This window comes from Stegodyphus dumicola, chromosome 1 (assembly GCF_044657685.1).
Source record: "Stegodyphus dumicola isolate Sdum_Otavi_A_Nest chromosome 1, ASM4465768v1".
Taxonomy (NCBI): domain Eukaryota; kingdom Metazoa; phylum Arthropoda; class Arachnida; order Araneae; family Eresidae; genus Stegodyphus; species Stegodyphus dumicola.
The window spans coordinates 51,318,410-51,330,881 of NC_140768.1; the positions used below are offsets into that span (position 1 = coordinate 51,318,410).

At 31.6% G+C, this 12,472-nt stretch overlaps 1 protein-coding gene across 3 annotated transcripts in view; it reads left to right on the forward strand.

Annotated features, from left to right (window-relative positions):
* Positions 1–12,472, forward strand: part of LOC118186114 (uncharacterized) — a 149,494-nt gene that overhangs the window by 79,798 nt on the left and 57,224 nt on the right. For all 3 annotated transcript variants that reach the window (XM_035356142.2, XM_035356149.2, XM_085814354.1), the window contains 2 exons: positions 1,301–1,521; positions 3,936–4,174. In XM_035356142.2, coding sequence (XP_035212033.2) covers positions 1,301–1,521; positions 3,936–4,174 — 460 coding nt within the window. The remainder of the gene's footprint in view (positions 1–1,300; positions 1,522–3,935; positions 4,175–12,472) is intronic.

Sequence of the window (12,472 nt, forward strand, 5' to 3'; positions counted from 1 at the left end):
CCCATAGTATACGTAAACGTGCGAGTGTTTGCATTACAGTTTCGTCTTTCTCGATCCGAAAAGTGAAAAATGTTGCAGAAGAGTGTCCAATTTCACGCTTGACACCTTCTCAAAATTTCTTAATAACTCATTCCATATCGCTAGTGCAGAATTACCATGCATACAGATCAAATTTAACACATTTGGTGATACATTTGTGCAAATGATCACAGCAGCATTCGCCTTTGCATACGCATTTGCAGCTTTGTTGTACTCGCGTATCGTTTTTTCATTCATGCTTTCTGCCGGAGCTTTTGGCTCGATAAGGATTTACCTCTTTGTGGATCACAGGGGCTTTATGTTTTACGATCTGCAATTGAAGCAAGCTTAAAATTCAAAGAGTATTTCCTCTTAGCATCTAACTTATGCGATACTTGGGGGGGGTACAAGAACTGAGTCAAAAAATCACAAGCAATATTCTGTGAGACTGTGGTTGGGAGAAGCACATATTCCTTGTCCTAGTTGGGTGTTAAAATATATTGCTGTTTTACAACATGGGAGTCAGGGAATGTCTCTTAATGTGTAATTTCCATTATTAATGTGTAATTTCCATTAAGGTAGGTTCAACTGTAATACTTTTCACGAGATTAAAATATCTGGAGCCTTGAAACTCTTTATTTTAGAAATGATGCTCATGTCACTCAAAATGCTTAGCGTAAATTCTTTTGATAACTACTGCAGTACTGCTGAATGGACAAAAGCATATTATGACATTTATTTCAAAATACTGTGGTTAAGTATAAAAAAATAACATGAATGTATGTTGTAAAATATTTAGTTTGTGTGCAAAATGTGTTTTGTGTTTTATGAGTAATCCAGGTATATATAATACAAATTAGGAAGCTTTTTGATATAAGAGGAGAAATGTTTTTCTTCGTTGCTCATCATTTCCAAATCAGTTTGATTTTAATTGTAGTATTCAGTTTCCTATCATGTATTCATTGGGGAAAGGACAATTGTTTGCTTGCTTGGAGCAAAGATACGTTTTCAGTATTTTACTTGAAAAATTATGATAACGTTTGTATACAATTGAAAAAAACTTCAAAATTTTACAGCATCTGATATTACCACAGTTCATGTAACTGTATAATGTATTATCTCTAGATATGGAGTTATTGATGTAGATAATTGCAAAAAGTAGAACGTATTGTAAATTAAAATATAATCTTTGTATGACATTGAGAGAGAATAGCATTTAATACTTATAAATGTTACAAAAAATATCCAATTTTTTTTTTTTTTTTTTTTTTTTTTGTTCCAGAGAAAGTGCCATGACCATTTTCTCTGGTCACTGGCCCCGGATAGATATACTTTTCAAAAGAGGCTTGGCTCGTTCTCTAATCCAGTTTTCACATTCAATGGGCAATTATGTGAAGGGGTCAGAAGCCCTTTGTTCAGCACTGGTGATGGCAGTATATGATCCATGGGGAGACCCTGTAATACGAAAGCTTCTGACGAAACAGCAGATAGACCAGAACTTAAGTATGTAGTTTTAATATTTTAAATTTTATATAAGCTGCAATAGATAATGTAGCAATTTGAAAAAGAGACTGATTATTTGAGACAAAAGAAATATCACTGTTTATCAGTTAAAAACTGGGAATGAAGGAACAAATTGTTTTTTAAAATAAATAAATGCCTGTGGTCAAGATTAGCAAAGCTTAAATTGCACTGTAGCCTGGCTCCATCACTTCTTGATTTTTGAGATAAATCGTAATTCTGGCCAGAGCCTTAATAAAAGAGCTGCAGGTATTTCTTTTATGTAATTGAAACACACATTTAGCTGAAAATTGTTTTAATCTCGAAAATTTTATTTTAGAAATAAAATGAAAATAAAATTTGATTCTAATATCTGAATGAATGTCTTTCTTTTCCTTGGAAACAAAACATTGAGGGAGGAAAATTTCCACTAAAGGCTTATTTTTCAGGAACTGCAATGAATTTGACAGCAGGTAAATTTCTTGTTCCAGTGCTAGTGTTTCCTTGTGGAAAAGAGCACCTACAGATGTTTTGGAATTGCGCAACCAAATACGGAGGGACCGAGATATTCACTTACTACTTTGTTCTCAGTTAACCCTCGGATTCGGAGAAAATTTTTTCTCCCAGTAACATTCTGTTTCATAGCTAGAATTGTATTGGCAGGGAATCATGGTCAGAAAGTTTAGTCTCTTCTTTTTTTTTTTTCATATCTACACATCTCTTTTAAAATTTCCTTTCATATTCTCATAGAGTTTCTTGTATTCTCTCTATTCTCATTAGTGGTGCTTTAGCTGTTTTACCCTTTTTTAATGGGTGTACTGGGAAAACAGTAATCTTTGTTTCTATCATCCCTTGAAATAGAACACTTTATTATACATTCAGGCGTAAGTTCAGCCAAAGCCAGCCTAGCCGAGCTATTTCTTAGTGTATGAGTGAAATGGTAATTTCAGCCGGAACTCCAAGTAAGAGCAGGTCTATTATTTTACTGTATTTTTAACTATTTATTATTAATTTAATAAATTATTAAATTTTTATTTATCTCTTTCCATTTTATTAAATATTAATTTTGATTACTTCATTATTTTTGTTTTAATTAGCTTATTATTTAATTATTTTATTAGATATTTATTTTTGTGCCTCTTTCTTGACGGTTTTCCGTAGGGCTCCGGCACATCTAATTTTAGAAGCCCTAAAGATTAGAGCATAAAATGAATCAACTTAAGCATGTATTACAATGTTATTTGAATATATGCATGGATATTGCTGAAATGAAACCTGAGCACCCAATGAAAATTGACTTACAAATTGCAGACTTAAAACAAGAAATCTAGTTTTGTGCTGACTTGTCATTAGTATTTTTTCTATTAATATTTTATTTAAATGTGCTAATTGTCTCCTCTCTCTCTCTCTCTCTCTCTTTTTTTTTTTTTTGTCTTGAATTCTTAAAAAAAAAAAAAAAAAAAAAAAAAAAAAAAAAAATTTCCTTTAATTTGTAGTTTGTATGCATATATTAAAAGCTTTTTTTATCAAAAATCTCTTGGCTTCTTTAAAAAAAAAAGGCTTTTTGACCTTTCAGTTTATTATATGTAACTTTAACTATATATGCCTCCCAGTAATTTCGAGAAATGGAAGGTGCTAAAAATTTCTCGGTGGCCAAAGGAAAATTGTATAAGACCAGAGAGAGAGGAGCATCAGGTTGTCAGTTTTAGTCAGCATCAGATCTCCATGTGAGCTTCGCTCTTTACATATGCTTTGCAATGCATTGTGTTTAATGTTCTTAGTAGTTTAAAGTGGTAATCTTTGATTGTCTCTGTTTTACTGAGAAGAGCTGTACAAAAACTTTTGTGGAAAGTTCTAGAAATATAAAGTGTTCCTTTTGTAAAAATAAATTTTATCAAGCTATCATCGGTTCTGTAAGTCAATTGAAAAGGGTTCATACATATTTCTGCAAATGGACATTAAGTACTTCCATTAAGAACTCGTACAGATGCAACATTGTTATAGTTCATAAGTTCTTGACAAAAAAAGGGGGGGGATTTTTGTTTACCTAGTTCAGTTTATGAGAATATTTCCTACTTTGTAAAAATCAAAACACCTCTTTAATGTGTGCTAGTCTAATAATTTATTCATTACCAAGGAACTATAAAGAGGATTTTAAATAGCTCTCTTTTAATGCTTTTCCAGCATTTTGTGAGCTTTGTGATTGTTCAAAAATTGCTTATGGGCTTCAGAGGAAGTTATTTTGAATAAATTAAAATTAAATCAATTACTTCATTACCTTAAGTCTAGAATCAGTCTTTTTTTTTTAATTGCTGCATTTTGTAATTCATTGCCTTATGATGACATTTTTGTAGTTTAGTAAATGATAAAATAAGCCTTGTCAGTTACTCATAAACAATTTTTAAAAAAAATTTTAGTGCATGAATTCATAAGATCTGAGCCATGTGAATTATTGCTTATAAGAGTAGAATGCCTAGTCAATGCTCATTTTGAAGATGCAGCAATTCAGCTTTGTCGGAGTTACTTGCATTCAAAATCCAGTATGCCAGTTAATCAGGAAGTGGAGTACAGTGATGAAAACTGGAGGTGGACATTCATGGAATGGCTTCTTCGACTTCTGTTCCGAAAAAGAAAATTAAATGATCTTGTTGCAGAGGTAACTTCTTTCTAATAATAATAATATTGTGCATATTATAGATAGTTTTTTAAAGAATGTTTCCCTTTTATAATTATTTTGTTTGCTACTCAAATTTAAAACAGTTTTAAAGATTTTATGATACTTTGTAATGCTCCAATGTCTTTGTGACCAGAAATGGAGGTTAACTACTATATGCGTTATTATGATAATTATTCATACACCTATAATTAAAATTATACTCTGATGTTAATTATATGCACTACTTCAAATAAAAGGGAGATATATTATACACATTTATTACAGTACAAAATAAATTAAAATAATATGGCCTAACAGTGATGTTGTCTATTTCAAATAAAAGGGAGATATATTACACACATTTATTACAGTACAAAATAAATTAAAATAATACATTTAAAATCCATTCCATATTCAATTTGGAACAAACAATATTGGGGGCGGGAAGAATTGCAGTGGCAAACTATATGTAAGATTCAAAAATTGAGGGGGGGGGCGAAGCAGCTTACTTCTTTTGCTGCCTCCATAAACGTGATAAATTTGAATTTCTTCTTTTCATAATCATTATTATTGTTTATGCATATTTGGATAGTTATTTAGTAAGTGAAACTTGAAATGAGGTTAAATTTTAGTTAGCTGTTTGAAATTTTGTTGAGAAAAGCATCTGAACCCCAGCTGCTGTCAGGTTGTGCATAGGGTCTATATGTGATTTCAGTTTGAGATCACTGGCCTAAAAAAAACTACTTTTTTTTCTTTCTGCTTTAGACTTCAACATAGTTTTTAAATGAGCATTGAGAATAGCCTTTTTTTTTATTTTTATTTCATGTTTTAAAAAAGTGCAAAATATTGGTTTTTATAATCTGCAAAAACTTTATAACTGACCCATTTTTAGATCTGTAAATTTTAAAATAATGAACATCAAATAGTCAAAAAAAGTGAGCGCTTTTCAAAAATTCACCAAAAGTTTGGAAATTAAGTTATAATTATGCATATCTTTAAGTTATTCATTAAACAAAGATATATACACTGCACACAAAACAGAGGGGACAGTTCTATGTCTCCTGTTCTACTGGGCCGATTGACGAAATTTAACTTGCATTTTTCATGTCTCGAAAGTGCGACGTAGGATATGTATTAGATTTATATATAGCATTGTTCTAATATAGGTAATTTGACACAAAATTGGACTTTTTCTGAAATAACATACCATTTTTTCCATATTTCCATTCTACGACTCAAATTACACCAAACTACCAGGTTTTGTAAAAATCGCATGAGTAGTTTTTAAAAAATTAGCTTTCAAAATTTTAGCTCCTCAATGTTAATTGAGTTTGGTATATATTTATTAATCTCTCTTTTTTTACTAAACTTATTTGATTCTTCCTTTCTCATTTCAAAATTCAGGTTCATTCCAAATAAAATTCACTCATTTTTTATGATTTATTTTTAATAATTTTTATAAATGTTTCAAAATTTTTTTTTGAATCATAATCTATAAAATTTTTACCATCATCTTAAAGTAGACGTATTTCTAAGTACACCTGCAAAAAATTACAGTCTTTTTATTCAAAATTTCCGAAGATATACGGGAATTTATATATTGGTGCGTTTTGAAATTTGGCATATTTGTTGAAAGCTATAAAACATCAAATGTGGTTTAGACACTTTGCTAAAATTATTTTAAAGTGGGCACAAAGTGACTTTTTTCTGCTTATGTACAATGTAAAAGGTGCCTTTTTTTCTGCTCCGGCATAATGGGAAGGAAAGGAAAATTGTTTGCCATGTATTAAGAAGTTCGCCAAGTGAATTATTCTCGGTGCAAACTGAAAAAAAAAGGTGCCAAGATAAATTTTTGAATTTCTTCTTAAATGTCGCACCAAATTTGACAAAATTTAATATCTAGTGGCATAATTTGAGTCTTAGAATCGAAATATGGAAAAAAATTGGTATGTTATTTCAGAAAAGTCCGTTTTTGTGTCAAAATACCTATGTTAGAACAGTGCTATATATAAATCTAATATACATCCTAAGTCGCGCATTCGAGGCATGAAAAACATAATTTGAACTTTGTCAATCGACCCAGTAGAATGGGAGATGTAGAACTGCCCCCCCTTTTTTTTGCGCTGTGTAAAAAAAAATCTTTTAAACAATGAATTATAAAAAAAAAATCTAAATTAAATTCTAAAAGTAATCATTTTACCACATTGTATTATTATCCACAATGCTAATAAAAATTTTGACTAAGCTTATCAGGAAGTAGTTTAAGAAGTTGATGATAAACTTTCGATCATAGTAACAAACATCATTAGTGAACTAAATAGAAGCTTATAAAAAAAATATTTTACACTTCTAATTATTTCCACCCTTAGAAAATCATGAATTTATTGGTGACTGTGAGAAACTTTCACAAATGGCTTGGTGACTAATTTTTCTCCAAGCTGATTTACGAAAGGCAAATGTCATTTTGAAAATGGCCGCATACTACGAATTCCATAAAAGAGCAATCAGTCAATTAAATTCAAAAAGCCATAAAAAATTTGACTTAGGTAAGCTTATCAGGAAGTAGTTTAAAAATCAATGATAATCTTTTGGCCATAGTAATAAACACCATTTGCAAACTAAATAGAAGCTTATAAAAAAAGTATTTTGCTTTTCTAATTATTTCCACCCCCCAGACAATCACAAATTTATTGGTTACTGTGGAGAACATTCACAAACAGCTTAGTGACTAATTTTTCTCGAAGCTGATTTACGAAAGGTAAATGCCATTTTGAAAATGGCCTCATATTAAAAATTTATAAAAAAGCAATCAATCTGTAAAGTTCGAAAAGCCAGAAACGTCAGCAATAAAACATTTACATTTTTGGAGAAATCCTTCTGTAAATTTTTGACTACTACAAATTCAGTAAATAAAGTGAACAGGTGTTGTAAATGAGATATAGCTATCTTCAAAGCAATTTCCAGATTGTATTCAACACTTTGCTCGTAATTTTTCATAATGCATTTCTATAAAACATTTTTTATTTAGGAAGTGCAACTTCATAGAAATGAGTTTTTGCATTCTCTGTTGTTGGGTAAAGCACCATAATTCTGCAGAAATGCAGTGCTTTCTTCATCATCAGTTAACAAAGTCCCATTTTGGCTTGTTACAAGATAAACAAATATATTTAATAAAATAAAAAACAATAATAAAAAAGTGACTGTTTAATTTCAAAAGTTCTTATATTCACTGGTTTCAAAAAGTTAATAACTTTAAAACTGAGGTAACTCAAAAAGTATGTAAGCAAATTGAGTGAAATTTGGTAATAGTATTTATTAAATACAAAAATATTCTCAGTAGCAAGCATGATATTCAGAACAAGTACCTAGAAAAGCATTACAGGCCTAACAAAATGACGTCTTATGCTGTTCATGGTGTTATCAATGAGCTGTATGGGTAGCCCTGATTATTGATCTTGTAAAGCAGTTGTAAGCCCATATAGGGTTTGAAGAGGCTGTTGGAAGCCAGCAACTCACATACCAAGACCATCCCTTTCATGCTGAATAGGATTAAAGTGCATGCTGGCCATTCCATTTGGACTACAGTTTCCTCTTCATGAAATTAGTGCAGTAGCTGAGCAGTGTGAGAGCAGGCATTATCTGCTTGCAGAATGAAGGTATAGCCAATTGTGGCAGCATATGGACAAATAATAAAGTCCAGTATGACTTCTATATACGTCTTGAGTACTGAGAGTTTTTGTGGTAGCATGTATACATTTGTATGCTCACCTAAAGATATTTCTTCCCATGCAAAAACACTGCCTACTGCGTAAATATTTCTTTTAATTCAGATTGGACAGATTCTAATCTCAATCTTCAGTGGAGAAACCAACTTCTATTATAGTTTATAACAGTAATGTTTGGGGATTATATGTCATATGTAATTGGCAAATTTTTTTGTTTTCAAAAGTGGTACCATAATTAATTTACTTCTCAGCATAGCCAACATGCACTATGCGAATTTCTTAAAACATGCCTGTAAAAACCTGGAAAAGTTAGGGAATTTCATTCTCTTGTTTGAGTGGCAACCCTTATCTGGTCTCGTACCTAACATAAGATATATTAAAGCATCTAAAGCTTTTATATATAGTTTCAGTGTTTGGCTCATCTTCCTTTTACTTTTCAGTTAAGTTTTCCTTCAGGATAGAAGTTGACACTGTTTTGTAATCTTCCATCCCAGATTTGAGAAGGTTTTTTTTTTGCATAAGCTTGCTGACTAATTTTGATATTTCCATCTACAAGATGCTTAATTTCAAGTTTAAGAAAGCATACTGTTGGTTTAGTTGTGATTCTGAACCTCAGCATCAATTCTGTTAGAAATTGTTTAGGTTCTTGTAGATGTATTGATGCTACCAAACCATAATTTACAGATAAGCACACAATTAGTTTCCTGCCATTTTTGTTTCTTATATATAAGCATGAATCTGCTTCACTTGTCTTGAAGCCAAGCTGTGATATGAAATTTTCAAAATATTTATTCCAACAGCGTGATTCTTACTTTAATCCATATAAACTGCATTTTAGCTTTTAGACTTTATCAGAAGCATCATTATATCCTTCTGGTTGCTGCATGTGTATGTGTTCTTCAAGTCTTCCATATAAGAATGTTGAATATACTTACAAACTGAAGAAGATGCATTTTCTTGTTGGCTACAATATCGAGAATTGACCGGGCAGTTTCTAACTTTGTTAAACTAAACGTTTGATCGTAATCTACTCCACAATGCTGAGTAAACCTTTTAGTAACAAGTCTCACCTTGAATTTATCAATAAATACAGGCTTCTTTTTTTGATGCTATAAAGCCATTTGCATGTTATAGCTTTAGTAGCTTTTGGTAAATTTTCTAAATTCCAGGTTTCATTTTCCATCAGTATCTCTGAATCCATAGCTTCTTTCCAGTGTACACTTTGTCTACATTTGATTGCTTCGTCATAAGAACCAGGCTGTTCATAATCAGCAATAAAAATATCACCTATCATTATAATCTTCAAAATGCTTTAGCTTTCTCAGTTCACTATGTTTCTTAGATATGTTAGATAAAATAGTCAGAATAAGGTAGTCAAGATATCTCTGGTTATTTTGCAAATTAATATCTTTATATTCTTGTACTTCAGAATCTTCTTCTGATATATTTCCAGATATTTCTTCATTGTGTTCTTTTTCTGGATTATATTCTTCCTTAAGAAACTTTTCTGAATCTTCTTGATACTCAGAGCCAGAAATTATCTGTCTCTTTCTTGAATGGATAACTACACCTTTTCTTCACATTTCCTTCTGATTTTGACATCCCCTTTTTTTTTCCGAATTTTTGACATTTCTAATGCCACTTGTATTGATTGCCTTCGTCATCACTTTAAAATTATCTTTCATTAAATCAAAGCTGGGCAGATAACTCATCAAATGTTTGCTTACCTTCACCCAAAAGTAGCCAGTTTCATTTAAACTAATGGTATTGTGTGAGTAAAACATTTAAATCTTGCAGTTGAGTAGCATGTGGGGTAACTTATTTTCATTTTCTTTTCAACTCCTGAATTCAACTTATTCTATGTATTTTTTAATTTGGAAAGATGACCTGCAAGTTAGCATTTTCATTCCACTTGAATTGAAAAACTGCATGCATATATTATAAGTTGATTTCTGATGATGCTTCAATTAACTTACGAAATTCAAACCACACTTTTGTAGCAGTCTGAAATCTCATAGTCTTTTGCAGAGTTTCTTTTGTCATAGAATTTGTTAGAATAATAATACCACTTATATTTGCATTTTGACATTTCGTAGCAGCTTAATTATATTTCTTTTATTGAGCAACAGAAACATTTACTGGAAGATTTTCTGTTTCACCAAAGTTCCTTCCATAATTTCTAAAGCAACACGATGGTAGCTTAAAATAATTTTTATCCTATAGTTCCATATAAGCCAATTACTTTTACATCTTACAGGCTTTGTTAAGATCTTATTACAGCCATTGATTATTAAACAACTTTGGATTCTTGTGATGAAAACAAAACGCTTACTAGATTAAGCTTTTAAATTTCATTCTACTCTTATCAATTACAAACACTTTTTCAAGTTACGGGCCAAGCAGTCTCCCATACTGCATCATTGCGGAACATTTGAAGAATCCATATACGTGCAACAAGCAGAAAGATATGGTGATGGATATGATGGATATGAGCAGAAAGATATGGTGATGATATAAAGTTTATAAGCTTATAAGGTATTTTTCCCTCTTCCTTAGCGTGCCTTCCTGGTGTAACAGTAGCACACCATGCCGGTATTCCAGAGGTCTGTGGTTCGATTCCCGGCGAAGGCGGTTGCATATTTTTCATCTCTTCTCCTTCCAAAAATTACCTAATGTCTCTACAAGTGGCGCCCAAACTAAAAGGGTTGTGGATGATGATTCTCCGCACCCAGGATTTGGCGACTAGGTCCCCTAAAACCCTAGTCGCCCTTTAAAAAGGGGAGCATATAAGGTATTTCTCCCACTTCCCTAACGTACATTCGTGATGTAACGGTAGCACGCTGGGCCGGTGTTCCAGAGGTCCGTGGTTCGATTCCTGGCGAAGGCGGTCGCATATTTTTCATCTCTTCTGCTTCCAAAAATTACCTAATGTCTCTACAAGCTGAAATGCAATTTAGAGACTAAAACAAGCCAGCATCATACTGTTGGAACAAATATTTTTGATAATCCGTGTCACAACTTGGTTTTAAGCAGATCCATGCTTATATATAAGAAATAAAAATGGTAGGAAGCTAATCGTATGGTTATATGAAGATGATGATTTGGTAACATCAACAGATCTGCAAAAGTCTGAAAAATTTCTTCGAGAATTAGAGTTGAGATTTAGAATCACAACAAAACTAGCAACAAAGCTGGAAATCAAACTGACTTGAATACTTGGACTTCAAATTAAGTATACTGAAGATGGAAGTATCAAAATCAATCGGCAAGTTCTTGCAAAAAAAAATTATTCAAAAATTTGGATGGAAGATTGCAAACCAGTGGCAACTCGTATTCTGAAGAAAACTTTAACTGAAAAGAAAAAAAGATTTTATATATACTGATTTTAGATACAGAAATATTCCTTTATAGAGAAGCTTTAGGAGCTTTAATATATATCTTATGTTAAGTACAAGATCAGATTTAGCTTACTGTGTTACATTCTTTCATATCACCTTGAAAGTCCACTGACAGACAATTGGATCAAAGTAAAATATGTATTCAGATACATAGCAGGTTCTCTCACTAAAGATATTACATACAAAAATGCAGGTGTAGTGGAGTGCTAGAGTGATGCAAATTTTGGAAGATGTCAAGAAACAAGGAATTATATGTGTGGAGTAGTGATATTATATAGTGGTGGAGCTATATAACAGATTAACCAAAGACAGTCAATTGTTGCAACTTCCAAATATGAAGTGGAGATAACTGCAGCTAGTGAATGTTCTAGAGAAGTAAGTTGGTTAAAGGAGTTATTTAACGATGTTACCAAGTTATATGAAGTTCCAGTAGTTCAAGTAGATAACAACATTGCAGTAAGACTGTCTGAAAATCTTGAGTTTCATCGATGTGTAAAATCCATCGATATGATGTACATTATCAAACAGCAGAAAGTTCTAGAAAAGCAAATCATTATGCAGCAGATACCTACAGAGAAGCAATTTGTTGATTGACTAAACATCTATTTAAACCGAGACTGTTGATTTTTTGGATAAGATGGCACTCTTGCGACTTTCTCTTCTAGTTTACTGTTATTATTGTTCTTTTTTTATTAACAAAGGGAAGACTTCAAGTATGGTTTAAAAAAAAGCAAATAATAGTAATATATAATTTAATTAATAAGTTCTAGCAACAGTGTTGTCATTAGAAGATGATGTTTCATGATGCTATTGTTCTAAAGATTAAAGATGTAGTTCAAATTTATTTAGTAATTCCAATTGAAACTTTGCATTTTTTGCTGTGCTGTTTGTTTTCTGTTTTAGTTCTGGAAACACATTTTAACCCTTTGCGACACGCATATTTAAAATATATTTTAATCTTTAAAAAAATGCCTTAGAATAAGTCAGATGGACTTACTTAAGTGCCTTTAAGGCTTGAAAAAAATTCTGCGCTTTTATTTTTTACGGTGGAAGGTGGGATACCGTTTGTCCCACCATGCAACTAGCACATGTCTTACAGCATATTGGTGTATAGCAGGGGAAAAAAATCCTATGTGGAATGAATAAACAAAATAAAGCGTGCATTCTAAAATATT